At 43.5% G+C, this 24,485-nt stretch overlaps 1 protein-coding gene across 1 annotated transcript in view; it reads left to right on the top strand.

Annotated features, from left to right (window-relative positions):
* The window catches only part of LOC145397854 (uncharacterized), a 198,216-nt gene that overhangs the window by 165,920 nt on the left and 7,811 nt on the right, over positions 1-24,485 (top strand). Inside the window, exon 5 of the mRNA XM_080270891.1 lies at positions 891-974. Within this exon, the coding sequence (XP_080127017.1) occupies positions 891-974 (84 nt within the window). The remainder of the gene's footprint in view (positions 1-890; positions 975-24,485) is intronic.

The following is a 24,485-nucleotide window of genomic DNA, read 5'->3' as shown; positions in this document are numbered from 1 at the left end:
TATATGAGGGAGTGTGGTGTGTAGTGAAGACAATCAGTAATGAGTAAGGAAAGAAGTGTCTGGAGACCCCATTTTAAAAGCCATTCATCACAGGATGCGGCGTCCGGTTAGTCTCTCTCACACACACACACACACACACACACACACACACACACACACGTGTAAATAGCAACTGAGTTGTAGTGTGTGTGTGTGTGTGTGTGTGTGTGTGTGTGTTTATTCCTGATCTGTCACCAAATATACATCTTCCCAATGACTATGTTATATCGTTGAGTGGACACGAGTCTCTGTATTATTAAGGGGGTGTGAGACAAGAAATGAATATGCGAATCTGCTACCATCCTGATCTCAGTTATTTAAGAGTAGTGGAAGAGATTCACGATGCCCCGGTATGTCCTTAGTGTGGAACTAACAGTATGAAAGAACATGAAAAACGGCTTATATAATAATGTTCTCTAAGATATAAAACCTACTTAGGGAAGCTTGTGGTGCATCAGTTATCACGTCTAGTTCGCAACTGGAAGAAACTGATTCCGTTTTTCAGTCAAATCCGACTGGTGGACATATTTAGTTTGCACCTTGTCCTTCTTGCCCGTGTTCATTCACCTGCATAATTGTGGACCTAACTATTGTGGTTCGTGTTCTGTGGGCGGATTGGGGCTTAGAAATATCACACTGGTATGTCTCTGCGATCCCTGTGTAGTCAAGAGGCAGCAGTCTTAGCCTTCTTCTTTCATGCATCTCCTGTTATAATTAAAAGGAAAGGTCAATGCATTTGCCGTTATCACCATTTAGCTTTTGAGTGTTATACAAAATCTGATATTATAATTGTCCATATTATCCTAAAAGTTTCACCTGAAACATACCTCCTATTCTTGCTCCTTACACAGGTGGGTTCGGAATGGGTGTCACCGTACAGGACCACCAGCCACCAGGCCCACACTGGTCTCTCACTACACGTTCCGGGAGAGCAGGTATGATCCACAGAACTTTATTTTTTTTTATGCTAGGAAGAAGGAACCAAAGGCTAGGAGCCCGTAAAACAGTTCCCTCCAAGAAAAAAAAGAAAACAATACAAAAGAGAGCCAGTTTCAAGATCCGTTCATTTCGAGATGCCTGGACACACTGCTTTTGAAAGACTTGAATCATAGGAAGTAGGAAATACAGACAAAGAGAGACAGCTCCAGAGTTGACCTATTGCATAAGAGAAGAACTGGGAGTAACGGTTAACTCTTGCATTAGAGAGTTGGACAGGATAGGGATGAAATTTTGTTGCTAGACGGGTGCTACACACCCGTCGTAGAGGTGGAGGGATGCAAGCAGACAGTTCAGAGGAGCAGTGACCATGGAAGTAGCGATAAAAATGAGACAAAGAGGCAACAGTGCGGCAAGGAGACAGAGGTTGAAGGGAGCCAGTAAGAGAAGGAGAGTTAATGAGACGAAAAGCCTTTGACTCCACCCTATTGAGAAGAGCTGTATGTGAGGAGCCTCCCCACACATGAGAGTTGTACTCCACACGGGCGAATAAATCCCGTGTATAAAGTCAACAACTATTCAGGGGTAAGAAGGAACTGAGTCGGCTTAGCACACTGCCATGTCATGTTATCTATGTACAGTAATTGTCAGTGTCATGTTATCTATGTATTTGTCAATAGTATGTATTTGTCAATGTTATGTTATCTATATTTTTGTCTGGTGTGTGCGTGTGTGTGTGTGGGAGGGTGTTGACCAGCTAATTAATGCCTCTATGACGTCAATGGTTGGGGGGGGGGTGCAGTTATAAGGAGGTGAGGAGGGATGGCCAGCGAGACCGAGGCGGGCAGACGACCTTCAGCCCTCAAGCAGTGTAGACTTGTGTATCAATTGCACGAGCTGGGCAGCGGTAATAAAGGAGTGTCACGACAACATCAACATTTGATTGTCTCCTACAAGCTATCTAGGCAACATAGAGGACGATAAGAAGACCGACCTTCCTACAGCAACATTAGTACCATTTGATGCTCGCCTGATTCTGGAGTATGGTGGCTCTACGGACATTGTGGAGTGGGTCACACGGGCGGAGATGTTGTCAACTCCGTGGAGTTGCCCTTGAATCAGTTCTGCCACTACGACTGACAGGTGGGGTATTTGCTGTGTGGTCACTTCACCAGATCCTGTTTCAGAAATCTGCCACTAGGTTCGCTTCCGTCGTCCAGCTGTGATTCGGGGTAGGCATTGAAAAAGTAGCCAGTGCTTAACTTCTTTTTAATTTTGACACAAAGTAAAACACGTCAAAAAATATTTTACTCATCATATTACCCAGTTTGCATGATATGCTACAAAGAAATTACAATATGGGAGCCCTTTGATTATATATAATGTATTATAAGTGTCATTTTGTAAACTCCGCTTTCGTCAGTTTACTCATCTCTGTAAGCATAACATTGAGACAAAACCTAGGCAATTTTACTAGAACCATCCATGAAGCAAGATAACACTGATTAAAATATTTGTCATTCGTTAGTATCCACAAAAGAAAATAGATGTGTAGCCGCATATTTAGCAACACCTTTCGATCTGCCGCCCTGCCCGACGTATGACTTTTCCTAACAATACGGACCTTTTGGACGTCTTGGTCATCTTAGTAACCAAAGTCTAACACAAATAATTCATTTAAATGTTTCCCTGGCTCCACTGCACAGTATGATAAGTTTAAACTTCAACACCTCGTATTATAGTGTCGTACCGCACTGGCGTTTGTTTGGATTAGTATGGCTGACTTACCAACTAAGCAATCGTTCAGTACATTATTTTCAGTGGAACTGTTTACTACTTTAAACCATGATAAAACACACACATCAAAAGTCCTGAAGGTAATCTCCTTTTACTAACTGCACACGATTTATTCATATATATGTAAATAGGCAGCACACTATTTTAGTCCCCAAGCTAAGATTCTCTGAAAGCCTGGTTATTCTTTCTTTACAGGTATATGTATATATATATATATATATATATATATATATATATATATATATATATATATATATATATATATATATATATATATATATGCGCTTGATTGAAGAGGAAAAAATATTCTTATAAATAGCAGTATTATTATAAACTTAGTATTAGGTATGATTTCACAGGTCTTTAAAACCCCACAAAAATATTTATTCGAGACTGGGCGATGCTAGACCACCTGGTGGCAGACTGCTGAAACAGGTTTGGTGAAGCTCTAATTGCCAGTTGCCAGCCGCTGTTCACTGACAGAGGTGAAGAAAGCATGCAGCATTCGCCCCAGATCAATATGCAGCATATGAAGCTTTTACTGCACGTCAGCTACAAGCAAGTGGGTCAGTTGACATCTTCCTGGCTGACCTCCGACGGCTGTCAACTTTGTTTGGGGCCGTGTCTGACCGTACTCTGGCATGTGCGCTCGTGACAGAACTAACAGATGATATTCGTCATGCTATTAGCGCTGGGTCAAGAGCTGAGGGACTGGATATAAACAGTGTGTTGGCACGGGCTCACGCCATGCTTAGTGAGGAGCTTGTGGCTGCTGCTGTGATTTTGGCACCACTGTGAGACCAAATGCGGGCACAACTGCCTGGGAGAGCACGTCACCGTCATTGCTGGACCTGTGGCCAGCCACGACATTTTGCTGCTGTATGTCCTCAGATAGGAAACGATGTTGGAGGGGCCGCATGAGCACCAGCATCCTCTCTTGGAAGCCAGTGCCAGCATCCTCTCTTGGAAGCCAGTAAGTGGTGCTCTTCCTGTGGTACAGCTGCTTGTTGATGGGCGGTGGTGCCAAATTCTTGTCGACACTGGTTGCACAGACACCATAGTACATGCCCCTTGTTGCATGCAGTGGCACCCGCAGACGACCAGCATCACATCGATTAGTGGAGATTCTTTCTGCTGCACCAGGACAGGCAGTGTGACAGTGGAAACTCCTGATGGCCAGAGCGCCCAGGTGCGCATGCTGGTGGTGCGTGAACTGCCTTTGGGTGTGGATGTTGTGTTCGGCATCACTGGCATCTCAGCACTTGGCAGCGTCATATTGAAGTCTCCATCAGAAGTCCAATTCTGTAGCACTGGGAGGTTGTGTGGAGCTGTGCCATCGACTCTGACACTGCTGGCAGTGGATGCGCCTGATTTTGGTGTAAGATTTGATGTAAGGCATCGAACATGGACGGTGTCATGGAAATGGATGAATGGAGCAGCACCTGATTTCCTGCATAATACTGTGGCTCAGTACAACATATCCCTGTCCATGTGCCAGGAGTTTGACCAGGAACTGGAATCATGAATCAAGAATGGCTGGTTGGTACCCTACTACAAATAGCAACATGGGGCACCACGAGGGCTTGTGCCGCTCAAGGCTGTTCGTCAGAATAACGGCAGTAAAGTATGGCCAGTGCTAGACTACCACGAGCTAAATGACTACGTAATTGCCTTCACTGCTGATAGAGACGTATGTCCTGATCAGATCCACAAGTGGTGCTGATACGGAGGTAATATGGCTGTTCTGGACCTATGCAAGGCTTATCTGCAGGTGCATGTCGATCAGCAACTGTGGCCATTTCACACAGTGATGGTACGAGGCCAGCGCTACTGTTTGATGCACCTTGGCTTTGGCCTAAACATAGCTCTGTTGGTCATGAAGACTGTCATTAGGAACCCCTTGGCTCAGGACCCAGATATTGAGCGTGCAGTGTTGCCTTACATCAACGATCTGTTGGTGAATGAGGACTTAGCCAGTGCAGAGCAGGTCGCTGCACATTTTGCTGCATCCGGCCTGGAATGCAAGCCGCTGAACCGTGCAGCTGATGGGGCATGACTGCTAGGGTTGCACGTGCAGTCATCAGATGGCCAGTTGAAGTGGACACGTGACAATCCAGTTGACCCACCACCGACAAGAGTGACACGTCATGCTGTGTTCGCATGGTGTGAACGGTTTGTCGCGCACTTGCCAGTAGGAGGGTGGCTCCAGCCAGCAGCTGCGTGGATTAAATGCCGAGCAAATGCAGTGACACAGGGCTGGGATGACATCGTGGATGACAACTCCCTGCTTCAACAGATGGAATATGTGGCAGCACGGCTGGTCAGGGAAGATCCGCGTCGTGGCCCCTGGTGTGTGTATGGTGACCGGGCAGTCATGTGGACAGACGCCAGTGCTCTAGCTGCTGGAGTTGTTTTAGAGATGCCACAAGGCGGTGTAATTGAAGAGGCATGCTGGCTGCATCGGGATGACAGCTCACACATTAACATGGTAGAGCTGGACGCAGCAGTCCATGGAGTGAACTTGGCATTCACTTGGGGTATGAAGAACATTGAGTTACGGACAGAGTCTGCCACAGTATATCGTTGGATTGATGATGCACTGAGTGGTCGTGCACGACTTCGAACGAAAGCTCACTGAGAGATGTTGATTCGTCGCCGAGTCAAAATCATTTGCCAACTGGTGAGTGACTTGGGACTGACGTTGTCTGTGAGGCCTGTCCGGTCTACAGAAAATCACACTGATGTCTTCACGCATGTCCCAAAGGAGTCGGTGAAGAATGACGGACTGGTAGCTGGTGCAGCAGCAATGGATGAGCAAGACGCTGCTCAGCCTAGAATTGCTGACATCCATGTATGTGCTGGTCATCCTGACATCCAGCACACATTGTTTTTTGTGCACCGAGAGATCTCTCAACTGGTGACACTGGCTGAGGTGCGTGAAGTTGTGAAGTGGTGTGATGTGTGCCGAGCCACTGACCTGGCTCCAGTGAAGTGGCAGCACGGGTCATTGGGTGTGACAGGAACATGGCACCGTTTGGCTATTGACATCACCCATCACAGTGGTCACACCTATCTGACAATCGTCGACTGTGGGCCATCCCGATTTTGCATATGGCGGCAGCTGCGACACCCAGATGGAGACACCATCATTCACCAGTTAGAGCAGGTGTTCTATGAGCGAGGAGAGCCTGTCGAACTGCTTGTGATAATGACACCATCTTCAGTGGGCAGCGATTCGCAGCCTTTTTCACACGTTGGGGCATGTTACTACACTTCAGGGCAGCATATGCACCAAGTGGCAATGGCATCGTTGAACGAAACAACCGCACAGTGAAGGTGATCGCTGCCAGGAAACAGTGCTCCATCGCCGAAGCAATCCACCTGTATAATATCACACCCAGAGATGGAACATCAGTGATGGAAGCCCCTGCGAATGGTGTGTACAGCTACAAGGTGCGAGACTGTGTATGACCTACCCAGGAACGGCTCATCACGGACACAATGCCTGATGGTGATGAAGGTATGCGGTATGCAGTGGGTGATGTTGTTTGGATCAGGAAGCATGGTGATTGCTACACTTAGGTGTCGCAGCCTGGTGTCATCACTAGGGTCAACTCTCCGCAGATGGTGGATGTTGATGGTATCCTGCGGCAGGTGAGGGATGTGAGGCACCGCAGCGGCACCTCACTGGATCAGGGCAGCCAGCCAGACGTGCATGAGGCTGGTATTGATCCCCCACTGTACATCGATGTACAAGATCAACATCTGCAATTGCACCAGCAGGCAGTGTCAGATGAGTCCAGCTCAACAACGACAGAACCAGAGTCAGTACTTTGATGAAGCACATGCATACGGTGCCCACCACTTCGATTTGGTTATGATCTTGCAGATCAGGGTGAGGTGTAATGTCATGTTATCTATGTATTTGTCAATGTTATTTTATTTATGTATTTGTCAGTGGTATGTATTTGTCAATGTTATGTTATCTATGTATTTGTCAATGGTGTGTGAGTGTGTGTGTGTGCGAGGGTGTTGACCAGCTAGTTAATGCCTCTGTGACGTCAATGGTTGGGGGACGTGTGCAGTTAGAGGGAGGTGAGGAGCGATGGCCAGCGAGACCGAGGCAGGCAGACGACCTCCAGCCCTCAAGCACTATATACTTGTGTATCAATTGTACGAGCTGGGCAGTGGTAATAAAGCGGTGTCATGACAACATCAACATTTGATTGTCCGCTACACACACCTAATATCTTGGAAGCAGATTTTACCAGAGATGTAATATGATTTTCCAAGATAAATCCCGAGTGAATGAAACCCCAACCATGTTCAAGGATTATACTGGATCGAGCTGGATGTTATGAAACATTAGTGAGTACTCCTGTGAAAGATTTTGTTGGGTTGATAGGTGTAAAAACTGAGTCTTTCATTCATTAATAACAATAAGATTATATTTATCCTAGTCAGAGGTACGAGCCAAGTCAAACATTAGGAGTGCCATAGCCTCATCCCTTGTTTGTTGAAGTAACTGCTGGGATGGATGTTGCGGGAACCGGATGGAAAGATGAAGGATGGAATCATCAGCGTACGAGTGGATGGGGTTAGACGTGCAGCTAAGATCATTGATGAATAAAAGGAGGAGAGTTGGTGATAGGACAGAGCCCTGAGAGACACCACTGTTGATAGATCTAGGAGAACGATGGCCGTCTACAACAGTGGCTATAGAACTAACAGAAAGGAAACTATAGAATAAGGCACAGATAGAAGGATAGAAACCATAAGAGGGCAGTTTGGAAATTAAAAATTTATGCCAGACTCGATCGATAGCCTTTGAGATGTCAAGTGTAATGACAAAGCTTTCACCAAAGTCCCTAAAGGAGGATGACCAGGAGTCTGAAAGGTAGGTGAGAAGATCGCCAGTGGAGCATCCCTGATGGAACCCATACTGAAGATCAGCAAGAAGGTTGTGACAAGAAACATGCATTGAAATTTTTCTGTTAGGAATAGATTTGAAAACTTTTAAGATACAGGACGTTAAAGCAATTGGACGATAGTTAGTGGGTTGGAAATGGTCACCCTTCTTTGGGACTGGCTGAATGAGAGAAAACTTCCAGCAAGAAGGAAAGGTACAAGTTGATAGACAAAGGCAAAAGAGTTTACCTAGGCAGGGTGTAAGCACAGAAGCACAGTTTTTGAGGGCAACAGGCCCATATGCCTCGTTTGTATTGAGGCCAGTGATGGCAGAAAATACATCAGCTGAAGAAATTTTAATATCAGTCACAAGGAAGTCAGAGGGGGGAAGTGATGGAGGAACGACAACGGAATTGTCTAAGGTGGAATTGGAGGAGAAAATCTGATTGAAGAGATCTGCATTATCAGTAGAAGAAATAGCTAAAGAGCCATCAGAGTAGAAAAGAGGAGGGAAGGATGATGAGGTAAAGTTGTTAGAAATGTTTTTGGCAAGGTGCCAGAAGGAGGAGAATTCGAGTTGGAGCATTGGGAGTATTTAGTACAGATGAAATTATTTTTAACAAAGCGAAGAACAGACTTAGCACGATTCAGGGCAGAAACATAAAGAAGGTGCGATTCAGGGATGGGTTGGCTCTGGTACGTTTTATAGGCCCTCTCCTTGTTGTGGGCAGCATTAGAACAACCTTGATAAAACCAAGGCTTTCTTGCATTAATCAAAGGATATGAGAAAGGAATGTATGCTTCCATGCCCGAGAGAATAACTTCCATAATGCCCAAGGCACACTCAGATGGCTGCGGCCAAGGAAGCAATAATCATTCCAGGGAAAATCAAAGAAGTACTGCCTGAGGGACTTCCAATCTGCAGCTTCAAAGTGCCACAGTCGACATTTCTTTGGAGGATCCACAGGCCGTAGCGGAGCAATAGGACAGGTTAAAGTAATAAGGTTGTAATCGGAGGAGCCCAACAGATAGAAAAGATTAACAGTGTTAACAGAAGGATTAGTTGTAAGGAAGAGGTCAAGTATGTTAGAGCTCTCTCCAACTCTGTCAGGGATACGGGTAGGGTGCTGTACAAGTTGCTCTAGATTATTAAGGATAGAAAAGATGTAGGCTTGTTCACCAGGTAGATCAGTGAAGGGAGATGAGAGCCAAAGATGGTGGTGAACATTGATATCTCCTAGAATGAAGATTTCAGAGAAAGGAGAAATGGATATAATGTTTACTTTAACCTGGTGGATATGTTCGTCCTTTTGCAGCGTACTTTCTGTATCCGAACGACATAATACAGTGCTTCGGCTCTACATTCTTTCCATGGTTTGTAGAGTCCATGAGGAGTTGTGGGGGGAAGTGTCTGTTAGAACAGCGTAAACACTGTGGAGCGGCGACAAATATGTAGGATGTTATAAGAGCAAACTACAGAGCTAGAAACGTGGGATTTGCAAGAACAGGGTCTGCAGTAGGTTCAGAGAGAGTTGAAGGTATAGAAAGATTGGGGAGGATGACAGATACAGAACCTAGGCAGGCAGCTTAGGAAGCAATGCGCTGAGGGAAACCACATGGTTAATATGAATCTAAGGAGAAGCCTACATTACCGTGGCAACGTACTGAGTACAAGAAAAGTGCAGGGATATTGGTGTAGAAGAGACGCAAGACTGGAGTGTGGATTAAGGCGTAAAGTTTTTCTAGGGACTTAATGCTTTCAGTCCACTTACTCAGATAGTGTATGTCATATTTTATCCTTGCTATCTTGAGACGATTTTGTTCAGCTTATGACATCTATTTTTTTTTTTTAATGGAGGGGTTCGATGTAGCTTCCATTTACCCATTTGCTTCACGATTTCCCCTAAATTGAGTGAAATCGTCTGAGGGAGGGAAGAAAATATTAATAAAACGCGTCACCGAACTGAAAGAGTTGGCGAAGTGAGCTGGTGATCTCGATCCTTAAAACAAAAGGGTCCAAGGGCGCTTCTATGAGGCTGCTGCTGGTGAATGGGAGGGACATAAGCCCCTTCTCCTTTCTTCAATACATTTGTGAAGCTGTTTCATCATTTCCATTAGTGACCTATAAGGATTTTTCTAGCCTGGGGGTCCATTGCACAGCAATAAGGAAAATGAAAGCTAGAGCCCAGATTATTTGGTTCTATACAAGTATTTTTATCTCATTCTTTGCAAAAGATGTAAGTCCTCTGATGACAACAGAAACCTTGATTCTTAATTTTACTACTCAACGGATGTATTCAAGTTATGGTTGGCCTCTAGTCGTATCATGGTTAAGAGAGTGGATGGGTGTGTGGAAAAACGTGTAAGTGATGAGATATTCCGTAGCTCCTACAAGATGAAGTAAGTTAGTAATTATTGTGACTACCTTACTGACAGAGGAGATATCGATAATAACCGACAAAGGAACAGTTTTATATGTAATAAGACCTAGCTTAATGGAGTGCTCCCGTGCTTTGGTGAATGAAAATTAATGTGATACTCGTCTGGGAAGAAAGAGTGAATGGAGAAGCAAGGAACTGTGTGTCACTGAACAGAAAATTCACTCATGATATAAGCTGGTGTTGATGAATAAATGGAACTCCAAATAAAAGCATTAAGCATAACCTTAAATTGTGTTGTTCGCTAGAAATAATGGTAATTGATTTCTTTGACGTAGCAAACAACTTGTGTCGACCAACGAAGAGTATACTAAATGCACAGTTTTGTGAAAGCATTTTGAAGTGCTGTGTAGAAGACTGTTCCGTATAACCCAGGATGAGACGTCCGTGGCTTGTCTAACGCATTTCAGACGGTGAAATGGAAATGCTCAGTCTATCCACCTGGTTGAAATATACAGAAGAAAACATTTAGAACACACTGTGCGTTCCTTCTCTATATTATGTAAATTTTACCTCAGAGTAAGGTTGCCACCATTCCGTTTTGGCTGCCGAACTGTAACAAGAGATTAACCCTAGAATTTGGTACTAATCACAAGGAAGTGCTGTGGAGAGATTGTAGGGCTGAAGTACTGTCACAGTCTGACACTGAGTTACGGAAAACTGGCTGCAAATACAAAAAAATCTCCACCTAGTTAAAATGAATGAACTATAGAGTAATGGAAAGTGATTTAAAAATATTCATAGCTGGGCAGTACCCTAATGCGTGATAACGTACATGTATGCTGTATAACTTGTTAGGATGGTTAATGGTTACTTTATGAAGGTAAAGTGAAGGAGGATCAAATATTAAAGATAATAAGTAGTCAAATACATGCCTTACTTAGTTCGGCCAGTCCTATAAGACAGTTTTTGTGCTGATGAGCAAACCCCGGTGGACAATTATGAAAACTAAAGGCGGACATCTACGAGGGCAAACGTCGGAGAGAAGTAAGAACTAAAGACAGCAAAGTGAGAAAGACTGATGATTGCTCTGTGTAGAACATAAGGTGGAAAAGTGTTAGAATTTGGAAAATTTTAATAACTAATGATGGAGAGGTAATGCTATAGAACTCTGGGCTTGAATAATGGTAGAGGCTGAGCAGTAACAATGAAAACTGTGAGAAAAAACAAGAGGGGTGGCAGTGATATTCTATATTGAGGAACAAATGTTCACCGAACATTTTCAGCTCATCTGCTTTTCACTTCCTTTTATCCATATATATATATATATATATATATATATATATATATATATATATATATATATATATATATATATATATATATATATATATATATATATGGATAGACAGATATAGATATAGATATATATATCCATCATCTAATCCTGTGTTGCCCCATGAGAAGCGTAGGAGCCCGGGGCTCTCTTTCGTATTTTTTTTTTCTTGGAAGGAACGGTTTGCTGGCTTTTGGCCTTTGGTTCCTTCTTCCTTGCATAAAAAAAAAGTTGGTCCTGACATTTAAGATGAAAGTGACCAGCTTCACTCATCCCTGTGTGGCATTACTTGGGCAATAAACCCCAACCACTTGGGTATAAACCTGCACTGGCTCAGTCCGACTGGAGAGCCTTAATTAACCACTGAACCACCACCCGCCATAAAATTTGGTTATATGGTTACCATGCAGCGTAGTAAATGGTTTCCTAGTGGACAGGAAACCATTTGGCTTGTCACTCGGTGTAAAGTCACCCTTAGGCAGAAGGAAGAGGAAATAATGAAGGAGAGAAAGACATAAGTGGGAGTGTAAAGTCACCTGTAGGCAAAAGGAAGTGGAAACAATGAAGGAAAAAAAGACAGAAGGGGAAGGAAGGATGAGAGGAAAAGGCAGACACCCAAAATAGCACTACATCGAGTGAGTGGATGGTGAAGGTTGCTACATCCAGGCGATTTTATTAAGCACAGGAAAACCAGCAGTACAACCCTGCCTATGACTACGCACGCGTAGTCATGGGCATACCCTCAAGCAATCCCCCCCCCTCCCCCTTCATCCTCCCACCCATGCATAGTACTGGGCATGCCCTCAAGTAATTCCCCCTCTTCCTCCTCCTACCTCTGCGTTGTACTGGGCATGCCCATTACTACGCCTGTGTAGTAATGGGCATGTCCTCAAGCAATCCCCCCTCCCATCCTTCCTCCTCCCCCCTGCCCAATACTACGCATGCGTAGTATTGGGCATGCCTGCAAGCAACCTCCCCCCCCCTTCCCGATTATTAGGCCACACACACCCTGTCCAAATCTACGCAGGCTAATGTTTAATCATGAGAGCACACACGTCCACCTCGTACTGTAGCAACTGGGTAAATGCCCAAGCGAAAGGAGACCAAAGTGAGTGGTCTTGACCAACTTTCAAACCTGGGTAGCTTTCACCTAGCAAAATACACTCTCTCACGCTCTCTCTTTCCTCTCTCTCTCTTCCTAGTGCTGCAACCGATACGATTCGCCAAACCGATATATTGTCGATCTTGGGATATTGGATATGAACGGAAGAAACTTTAACAGAACTTTTATTGAGGGTTTCGTCCCCCTCCCTTTCCTCCTCATCTTCCCCCTCCCCCTTCCTCCTCCCCCTCTCCCGGCCCAATACTACCAATGCGCAGTATTGGGCATGCCCGCAGGCAATACCCCCCAACCCTCCCCTCTCTCCCACTCTGATTTTAGGCCACAACCTCCTGTCCATAGCTACGTAGGCTACACCTCTCCCGCCCCCACTTCCAAATCTACGCAGGCTGAAGATGTTTAATCGTGAGAGTACACACGTCCACCTCGTACAGTAACAACTGGCTAAATGACGAAGGGAAGGAGAGACCATGATGAATGCTTGACCAACTTTCATATCCGGGTAGCTTTCACCTACCGAAATAAACAACAAACATATTCATTTCCAGAATTCTTTACCTGACCTTGACCGTGGTAGGATACTTTCACTAAGGCGAGTGTACTGAAAAATGTTAAGGCGTAGTCTCTCTCTCTCTCTCTCTTTCTCTGTCCATTCTGTTTTCTCCCTAATTTCATCTTATTCTCTCTGTTACCACAGTCACATTCACGCTACAGCTACAGTAACTACAAGAAACACCACCACCACTATTACCTGATTTAAGAGACGTCCTTTCATAATTATATATGACAATTATTATAATTATATAGAAGATTTTAAAACAAGTTTTTTTTTTTTATAGGGTGGGTAGTCAACTTCATTCTAGAACTTGGGCAGAGCAAGAGCAAACGTAAAGCACACACACACACACACACACACACACACACACACACAGATCATAAACTTGGTCATCAATTCCCTAGTTTTGTGTATCGCTGCCTTAATATGATTTGGAGAAACATTTTTTTTGTGCTAGGAAGAAGGAACCAAAGGCCACGAGCCCGCAATACTGTTCCTTCCATGAGAAAGATAACATACAAGAGAGAGCCATTCAAGATCTGATCATTTTGAGATGCCTGAACACACTGCATTTGAAAGACTGGAGATCATAGCTAGCTGGAAATACAGACCGAGGGACACAGTTCCAGAGTTGACTGTTGAATAAATGAAGGACTGAGAGTAACTGTTAACTCTTGCATTAGAGAGCTGAACAGAAAAGGGATGAGAGGTTGCTGCAACAGTCGTTCTATTTTATGAAGGCAGTTTGGGTGGGGCAGCCTAAGACCTCACATCACTAGCTTTGTTGCCACATCACCTTGGCCATACACGTGTAATTATACCTGCTCACCTCTCTTTCCCTCTCTCTCTCTCTCCTATTTTAAGTTAGTAACTACTTATAAATGAATTTTCAATACTCTGTGTACATGTAATTAAAAAAAATATATATATAGTATAGTATAAATCCGGTAAGACTTGTCAGGGCTGCTTTTGCGACTTTGTCAGCACTGCTTTTGCGACTTTGTCAAGTGGAGTGACACGGGGGATAGCCTTGTGTGTGCAGCTCATACTCGGTCAGTCTCCTGCCATGGAAGCTTGCCCATCAAAATTCAAAACAATAGAAAAAAAATAAAGAAAATAAAAACAGAAGTAGTTAATAAAAATATAAATATGAAAGAGAGAGAGAGGGAGAGAAGCACGTGTGGCGGCGATGTGGCAACAGAGCTAGCAGTGTGAGGTCTTAGGAAGCCCCACCCAAACCGCCTTCATAAAATAGAAAGCCTATAGATGGGTGCTACGTGCCTGTCATAAAGGTGGAGGGATGCAAGCAGACAGTTCAGAGGAGCAGTGACCATTGAAACAGCGAAAGAAAAAAGATAAAGAGGCAACAGTGCGGCAAACAGACAGATGTTGAAGGGAGCCAGTAAGAGGAGGAGAGTTAATGAGACGAAAAGCCTTTGACTTCACCCTATTGAGAAGAGCTGTATGTGGGGAGCCTCCCCTCACATGAGAGTTGTACTCTACACAGGGGCGGGTAAAACCCATGTATAAAGTCAATAACCGTGCAGAAGTAAAGAAGGAACGGAGTCGGCCTAGCACACCTAATCTCTTGGAAGCAGATTTTTCAAGAGATGTAATATGATCTATCCAAGACAGGTCCCGAGTGAATGAAACCCTGAACATGTTCAAGGATGATGCAGGATTAAGCTGAATATTATTAAACATTAATGGGTACTCCTGTGAAAGATTTTGTTGGGTTGATAGGTGTATGAACTGAGTCTTTGATGCATTAAAAACAACAAGATTATTTTTACCCCAGTCAGAGATACAAGCCAAGTCAGACATTAGGTGTGCTATTGCCTCATCCCTTGTTTGTTGAAGTAACTGCTGGGATGGACGTTGTGGGAACCGAATGGAAAGGTGAAGGGTGGAGTCATCAGCGTATGAGTGGATATGGTTAGATGTACAGCTTAGAAGGTCATTGATGAATAACAGGAAGAGAGTTGGTTATAGGACAGAGCCCTGAGGAACACCGCTGTTGATAGATCTAGGAGAAGAACGATGGCTGTCTACAAAAGCGGCTACAGAACGAACAGAAAGGAAGCTATAGATGAAGGCACAGATAGAAGGATAGAAACCGTAAGAGGGCAGTTTGGAAATTAAAGATTTATGCCAGACTCGATCGAAAGCCTTTGAGATGTCAAGTGCAATGGCAAAGCTTTCGCCGAAGTCCCTAAAGGAGGATGACCAGGAGTCTGAAAGTTAGGTAAGAAGATCGCCAGTGGAGCAACCCTGACGGAACCCATACTGACGATCAGAAAGAAGGTTGTGATAGGAAAGATGCTTTAAAATTTTTCTGTTGAGCATTGACTAGAAAACTTTTGAGATACAGAATGTTAAAGCAATTGGACGATAGTTAGAGGGTTGGGAATGGTCACCCTTGTTTGGGACTGACTAAATGAGAGCAAACTACCAGCAAGAGGGAAAGGTACAAGATGATAAACAAAGGCGAAAGAGTTTACCTAGGCAGGGTGTAAGCACAGAAGCACAGTTCTTGAGGACAGGAGGAATTCCATCAGGCCTTTATGCCTTGTTAGTATTGGGGCCTGTGATGGCAGAAAATACATCAGGTGAAGAAATTTTCATGTCAGCCATGAGGAAGTCTGAGGGGGAAAGTGATGGAGGAACAGCACCGGAATCATCTAAGGTGAAATTGAAAGAGAAAGTCTGAGCAAAGAGGTCTGCTTTATCAGTAGAAGACATAGCTTAAGAACCATCAGAGTAGAAAAGAGAAGGGAAGGATGATGAGGTAAAGTTATTAGAAAGGTTTTTGGCAAGGTGAAAGAAGGAGCGGGAGGAATTCGAGTTGGAGCGTTGAGAGAATTTAGTACAGATGAAATTATTTTTAGCAGAGCGAAGAACAGACTTATTACGATTCTGGGCAGAAACATAAAAAATATGTGATTCAGGGATGGGTTGACTCTGGTACCTTTTATAGGCCCTCTCCTTGTTGCGGACAGCATTAGAACAAACGCGATTAAACCAAGGCTTTCTTGCATTAGTCAAAGGATATGAGAAGGGAATGTATGCTTCCATGCCTGAGAGAATAACTTCCGTAATGCTCAATGAACCTAAAAGGTCGGATTTGCGGAGCTTGCAGAAGTGATTTTGATTATTGAGTTAAAAGATAAAATAATTTTGTGTCTTGATTACCTTTTGTTTACAGAGAATTGGCGAGACAGGTCAGAGGTATTTCATTTACACTTTAGTGGCTTGACTAAGTTATGTTTACAGAGAGCTGGTAAGATAGGTCAAAGATGTTTACAGATATTTATAAATGATGAGTGATGATTTTTTTGTGAATGAGCGTTATAGTGTGGCTGTGGATGTGATAGGAAGCGTTAGGAGAAACACATTAAAATGGTTTGGCCATGTTGACAGGATGGAGAGTGAGAGACTGATAAGGAGAGTGTATGTGAGTGAGGTGGAGGGGGAGAGGAAGGGGGAGGCCAAGGATGAGATTGAGGGATGGAGTGGAGAGGTATATGAAGGAGTGGGATGTGAGCTGGGAGCAGGGCAGTGAAATGGTGGGGGACAGGGCGACGTGGAGGCGATTTGTTTGTGGCCACTCTGTATGGGATTAAGGCGTCTGGCAACAGATAGATAGATAGATAGATAGATTATTTTTTATGACACTCTGGTTCTAAAAGGACAACATGCTATGGATAGGATAAAGATTTGTATGCTGAGTGGCGGAAGAGATTTCGTAGCGCCTCTTGCCTAGCAATTTCCTCTGAACATTACATTTCAGTATCGACTGTATGTAACTTATGCATACACCGTCGAGATAATAACTAACCGGACAGCATACACGAAAATGGTAAGGTGTTATAGCAAACTAGATGGCTGAGGAGGAGATGGTGCGAATCTTTCAGTGCCATTTCGAATATGGCCAAAAATGATGAGCGGATCCCAGTAATGATGATGATAATGGCGTTCGAATAAGTATCGCAGATAGTAAAAACAAAATGAGATTGGAAGATGTGGAAATGGTGATGATGATGGAAATGATGACAAGTTATCGATTAGGTGGTGAATTATTGGTGAAGGACAGAGGCGAGAGAGGTAGGGTGGTGATGATGATGATGTGTAGGTAAACTACTCATCATTTTCAGTCGTTAAAGATGTATGGGAGACTTTGAATATGATGATGATGATGATGATGCGCTTTTAGGTTACGTGGTCAGCCGTAGAGAGATGGGAGCACGTATGTAAAGGTGATGGTGACTTTTCCATTTGGTGGTATATTACGGAAGACGGACAAAGAGACGGACAAATAAAGGCTAGATGGTAGATGATGGTTTTATTCGACTGAGTACAACAGTAAAATGATAAGAAGGGGAGGTGGAGTAGGTTAACAGTAATTCTCTCTCTCTCTCTCTCTCTGCTACCACCAGTAGTGCTGTACCCGATATGATTCGCCGAAAGGATATATCGCCGATATTGCCTTTTTTTTTATTTTTTTTATTCAGAACCGATACTGATATTTAGTGTCCATATCGGGTTATTGGATATGAGCGGAAGAAACATTAACATGACTTTTACTGAGGATTTGGGTCATTGTTTTGACTGATTCTGTGTGAATGTTGTTACCTTGACACTGTTTTGCCGCTTAATAATCTTACTCAGAATCATCAAAGGTTCATAATAAGTGGACGAGTGGGAAAGGAGAAAAAAAAAAAAAAAACTGAAGGGCGAAAGCAGCAAGCTGAGAGTAAGATATACTGTGTACGTGTACTGGTGGTGTGTGTGATGGCCGTGTGGGTTTATGTACATAAACTGGCGAAATAAGTGAGAAATGCTCGCACCTATTTGTTACTGTATTCTTTATCTAGTCGTAATAGTCAATCTTCTCACTGCAGTCTAAATAAGAAGTTATTTGCTGCATATAATAAGGAAGAAGGCAGTATAGATGGTGTCAGTAAGAGAACAGTGACAGTGAGACATGGGATGAACGGTATTTGGCAACTTTGCTGAAGCTCAGCATAAACAGTGAAACAATACTTGATGGAAAAAGTTACATAGAGGCCTAGATCTCGCCTAGGCTTCTTCATTACTACGCTGTACGTAAAAGGTTTGCAAGTTGGTACTTGTGTGTGTGTGTGTGTGTGTGTGTGTGTGTGTGTGTGTACATTCATACATGGATAGACAGATGTTACCGGTTACACAAAGGAAAGATGGTAAATCGAAGGGTGTGAACGTCGTTTGATGATACGTATGTATGGTCGATCGTATGTAAGATACTAGTGTTTGTATACGTATAACGTAAATGATGGCCAGATTCGAGCGTCATCTCAGAACGATTATTTAGCATAGCTGAAGGGATGATCCAAAGCCTCGCACTCTTTAACAACAGAACCCTCAATGCATAGCTTTTCAAAGTAAATAAGACAGACTTGACTGAAGACTGTCTTAAAATCTACAGAAGCATAGCATTTGCGTGTTATGTGAGCCAGTACAGTACCGACCTATGTGGTTGGCATACACTGAACTTAGACATTTATGCTTTATTTCATCGAAAGCGGTTTTAATCAGGATATATAAGAAGATCAGTCTTTCACTACTACTGTGTTAAATCCAATCTCAGCAATGAAAGCAGGTGTATTTTTTCCATGTGTACTAACTCTCGGCTGATCTGGCCTGGATTGGCTGTTACATAATGTGGGTCACAAAACTATCGGTGCACAGGGGTCCAATGCCTGCTGAAAACATTCGAACAATTGCTTACATTACTAACGTTACATTTGTGTGAACAGTGTCTATATAAACATACCACTTGCTAAATGTTTGCATGAGGATATTGTTAGTTGGCGATATATGACAACTCCCAACGATAGGGCTACCAGCGTGTGGTAGGTCGGTCACTAATACTTCACCGACCTTTGTTCTGTGGTCCAGTGTTTCACGCATATTATGCACCGGTACTTTTGTGACCCATAGCATGTTTAAATACAAATGTTTAATTTTATGGCTAATGGCTGTCCGGTCAAAATTTTACATACGTACGGAACTTTGAAATGAAAATGTTTTCTTATAAGGTAATGACCAGAAGCTTGTATATGTTATGCATTTCATATATCGTTATATCACCATAATCTGGCTTAGATTTAGAAGCTTGTATATGTTTACTGCATGCCTAATATATGACATAGTGCTCCGTATTTTTAGCAAAATAAAAGTTACGGTATTTGGATTATGTTTCCTATTACTTTGCCCAGTTATCATTTTACAGCTTTTATATAATAAAAATCCAAACATAAAAGCTAAAGGAATTGTTATTCGATGTATATATATATATATATATATATATATATATATATATATATATATATATATATATATATATATATATATATATATATATATATATAAAACTTAGACCAGATTTACCACTTAAAGCTTTGACTCCAAAGCTAGTCATAGAAAGCTAATACTGCATCATATATCCATCTATCATAAAAGACAACATACAAACTAAATAACTGTATTAATATAGTTCTTCCTTCATGTGTCACAGACATAAGTGTATTAATATAGTTCTCCCTTCATGTATCACAGACATAAGTGTGGCTAAAATACTGAAGAAGCAACACATGGAAAACAAGGCAAGTCAAAGGCTACACCAGACTTTAGTTAATAAAAAACGAAAATATTCACTCATTTTAACACAATGAAAAGTTGGTGAAAATAGCACATGAAAAACAGCTCACACAAAACACCAGAAACTGCTCAGAATAAATAAAATAAAAGAAGTAAAACTAAGTGAATAAGAAGTTACACGGATAAAACTGCTAAAATATAAGAGTACATTAAAACAGTATAAATATAAAAATAGTATAAATATAAAAAAACATTCACCGACACACCCACATCGCCCATCCACACACACACACACGCACTGTATGCCTGGAAGAAATAAGAATGAGGAACGAGTGGTAGGGATGTGCGTTGAGCGAGAGATAGTTACTGGAAATACCTTGTCTGAGAAGAAAGGTATAAGTATACATGGGTGAGACAGGAGGGTGGTGGGGTTGTTGATAGAGCATTGATGGACTATGTGGCTGTGTCCAGCAATGTAATAGGAAGATTACTGGATGTGAGAGTTTAGAGAGGGGAGGGTGGAGGTATGTCTGACCACTACCTGGTGGAGGGAAAGTTGTGAGTAGGTAAGAGATGGGTGAGAGCTAGAAGAGCTAGGGGTGGCAGGGAGGTTATGAAAATGATGTGGATAAGAGTGAGAAAATAATAAAGTATCAGGAGAAACTGAAAGATGAGTGGAATGCAGTGAAAGATCAGGAGAATGGCAGTGTGGAGAAGGAATGGCAGTTGTTTAAGAGTGCTCTGGTGGGGCATGCAGAAGAGGTGTGTGGTGTGAGACGAGTCGGTGGTGGTGTAAGAAAGAGAAGTAAATGGTGGTGTGAGGAAGTATGGCTGTGGCAGAGAAGAGATGTGCGTGTGAAATATGGTTGCAGAGGAAGGATGAGGTGTCATATGAGAGGTATAAGGAAAAAGGATTAGGGCAAGAAGAGCTGTGCGTGATGATAAAGTGGCAGCAGATGAGAGGTGGGGTAGGTGATTGACTGAGAATTTTCAACTGAATAAGAAAATGTTTTGGAAAGAGGTGAAAAGGGTGTGAAAGAGAGAGTCTGTGAAGGAAGAGTGAGTAAAAGCTGAGGATGGAAGGGTGTTAACTGAGATGGATGCAGTAAGGAAGAGATGGGTGGAGTATTTTGAAAGATTGTTAAATGTAGAGGAGGAAAATGAGGCTGAGATGTGGTAGATGGAAGGGTGCAAGAAATAAATGTGTTGGGAGAGCTGAATGTGTCCTTGATCACGATGGAGGAAGTGCAGGAGGCAGTAAAGGAGATGAAAACAGGGAAAGCTGCATGTATGGATGGGTGTACTGTGGAATGCCTGAAAGGTGATGGAGCGACTATTGTTGACTGCTTAGTAAGAATGGTGAATGTGTGTTTTGTGAAAGGTATTGTGTCATTTGACTGGGCAAGCGCTTATGTGATCCTGTTGTATAAAGGTAAGGGTGATAAGTATGAGTGTTGTAGGTAAGGTATATGGTAGAGTGCTAATTAACCCTCTCGCGCATGCATAAATTTCAGTAAGTTTCCAGGCACACAATTTTACTCGACTGGCTGCCCACCCAGCCCACCCGCGCACCACTGAAAACATGTATTCTCGCCTTATTTTCGCCACTTAAACCTTAATATACTGCCATGAAACTTATATGATATTCGTCGATGTTTGTTCTAGCTGATAAGCAAAAAAAAAATAAACACAGGAAAACACGAATAAAACTACATTAGGCGGCCCTGAATAAACATTGTGTGAAATCAGCTTCACTTCATTAGAATGTTTTCCATCATACAGGAAAAGGTTAAAAGTTTTGATAGAGAATTTCGTTAGCTTTCTAGTGAGAAATATCGGGTTGTGATACGATTTGTAGTTTTTGAGAAAATATTCAAAAACTGAAAGCCATAAAAAAAACTTTTTTGTACAGGGAGCTTTCTCACCAAAGTTTTCTCGAACACCTTTTGTTTTTATTTCATAATATTCTGTAGAATTTCATGAGCTTTCTCATGGGCCAAACAGATTTTCGATATGCCTCATAGTTTCCGAGTAAATGGCAAAAAAAAAAGACTGGGTACTCACGGCCGTGCATCACTTTCATCATGTGCGCACAGCAAACGCTATATTCCCGCCTACGAAACAACGACTTTTTATCAGAGGTATTACATTGCTATGTCATGTACATACGTAGAATTTACTGCTTTTTGTCATGGTTCTTACAGGAAATCGATACGTCCAATAGTTCTCGAGCAATTGGCCAACAAAGTGAGATTACTCCAAGCGCTTTCAACTTTTACCGCAAGCGAGAAAAAAAAACACATTCTGTTCCCCCGCCTTTTCCTACAAAATATGCTCCCAAAGGCTTATATTTTGGTAATGAACATACGTAGAATTTACTGCTGTTTATCATGGTTCTTACAGGAAGTTGATTCGTCCAATAGTTTTCGAGTAATAGGACGACAAAGCTAGGTTACTCTTCCGATCGCTACCTAGTTTTATTGCGAGCAACAACAAAAAACACACTGTCTTCCCCCCCATTGCCTGAAGACTATGCTCCCAAAGCCTTTTTTCTTTTTTTTCCTTTTAAGTACAGACTGTAAAATCTCCAAGGGTTGTTTTTTAAATGTTATAACTACCGAACATGAACACAACTTCTTTCTAGTTACTACTAATGAAGCTGAAAATTCTGTCATATGTGTAATATGTCGGAGAAAACGGTTATTTGTGTGAAAAATATAGGGGTATTGATAATAGATCAATATACATATCAAAAAAACTTGGAAAACTCATTTCCTCCAGGGGTCTTGAAGGGCCTGAAGGACTTTGTGGGATTTGAAGATGAGAAGTTATGTAGTGTGTGTGTGTGTGTGTGTGTGTGTGTGTGTGTGTGTGTGTGTGTGTGTGTGTGTGTGTGTGTGTGTGTGTGTGTGTGTGTGTGTGTGTGTGTGTGCGTGCGTGCGTGCGTGTGTGTGTGTGTGTGTATGTGTGTGTATGTACGCTCCACTAGGGAATACTTCACTTGGTATAGTACCATTCAAAGCAATCACCCACGCAAAGCAGCACATCACATACAGGACGCATGTGACTTGTGTCCCTCCTCATCTCCACCAGGGCACACAGGGCGCACCGGAGCCTCCTCCAGTTGGGGATCCTCTCCCGTTGATGGTCCAGTGTGTGATCCAATCACACTCTGTCGTTGATGACTCTATGACGCTTGGTTGGATGTCCTCCTGGTCTTCCCTGGTCCTATCATCCTGGAGGTGCAGCTGCAGGGCTGGGCATTACAGTGGCATCAGGTTCTCGTGATGGACCAGGAACTGCTGATGGTCATCTCAGCACCCGTGCTGGTCCTGCAGGTGATGGTGGCACTGGCTCCTATGCTGGTCCTGCTCCTGGAGATGGTGGTGTTGGTACCTGTGCTGGTGCTGGTCCAGGAGATGGTGGTGATGGCACCTGAGCTTGGGTTGCTGCAGGTGCCGCAAGTGCCGGAGGTCCTGCTGGCCGTCGGGTTGGAAAGTCAGAGGCATCGTGGATGACGTGCCCTGATGTGGGCCACATTGCTTCATCAAAGTGGAGGAGCTTGTCCACTCTCTCCTCCACAAAGTCCAGCAGACTGACTGACCCACAGAGCACTTCTTGTACAGGGCGAACACGTTGAACATGGCCATCTGGATGAAATAGAAGGTTGGTCCATTTCACTGTCCACCACTGGATGGGGTACTACTGGGCTATCTGGTTGAAGTGGTCCACCCCACCCATGTGTCGATTATAGTCCTCCAACGCGACGGACTTGTCCAAGATCTTCTGGACATAGGTTGTCTTCCCATCAGGAACCCTGCTCTTCCCTCGAACCTGCTTCTGGATGGTGCTTGTGCTGTGGAAGGAGGAGACCATGTTGATGATGCGCTTGTCCTTCCACAGCAACACCATCACATTGTCTTTATGCATCGCTACCATGCTCCCCTCTGGCAGGTTCTTGGTCCTGGCAATGTCCTGCAGCCGCTTTGGTGCTCCTCTAGCCAGGCGCAGGGTCCCACACACATAGACTCTTGCACTGAAGAGGTGTTCGCACAGGGATACAGAGTTATAATAGTTGTCCATGTAAACTTTGTATCCCTGGTCCTTCAGTGGCTCTACGAGGCTCCAAACATTGGTCTTCGGTGCCTTCTTCTGACTCATATACACCTCAAAATTCCAGATGTACCCCAAGGAAGCCTCAGCCAATATATAAAACTTGATGGAATACTTCAAGGCTTCATGAGGTTGTAGACGCAGAAACTGAAGCACCCCTTCCATGCCAGTGAGCCCTCGTCCAGGCTGAGGTGCACCTTGGGCGAATAGGTGTCCTGAAACCACTGAAGGAGGTACTCCATCACCATGCGAACCCTGATGAGCCTGTCGCGATTGTCCTGGGGTATAGCAAGTGAGTCGAAGGCGTGCAAGTGTTTGAACATGGCCCTGAAATGCCTCCCACTCATCACTTGCTGGAAAAAGGGGTAGTTATGGAGACAGGATCTCCTCCAGTAATGCCTGATGGTTGGCATATTCACCATCCCCATGAAGAAATACAGCCCCAGGAACTTGGCCATCTCCTCTTCATTGCAGATGAACCATGCGTCCAACACAGTCCCCAGGAATGACGCATAGCTGTTGGTCTCGCAGGTGAAATATGTCAACAACTCCCTGGTGAAAAACAGCCAGAAAAACTGGAGAGGCATTGTTGGCGAATCCACCCTCAGTCCTGGGGTTCCTTTGAAGGGCCCATTAGCTGGTGTGAATGGGCCACTTCTCCAC

This window comes from Coenobita brevimanus, chromosome 43 (assembly GCF_032717465.1).
Source record: "Coenobita brevimanus isolate Jiangsu-jjx chromosome 43, ASM3271746v2, whole genome shotgun sequence".
In the NCBI taxonomy this organism is placed as follows: Eukaryota; Metazoa; Arthropoda; class Malacostraca; order Decapoda; family Coenobitidae; genus Coenobita; species Coenobita brevimanus.
This window is presented reverse-complemented; position numbering and strand designations above follow the sequence as displayed.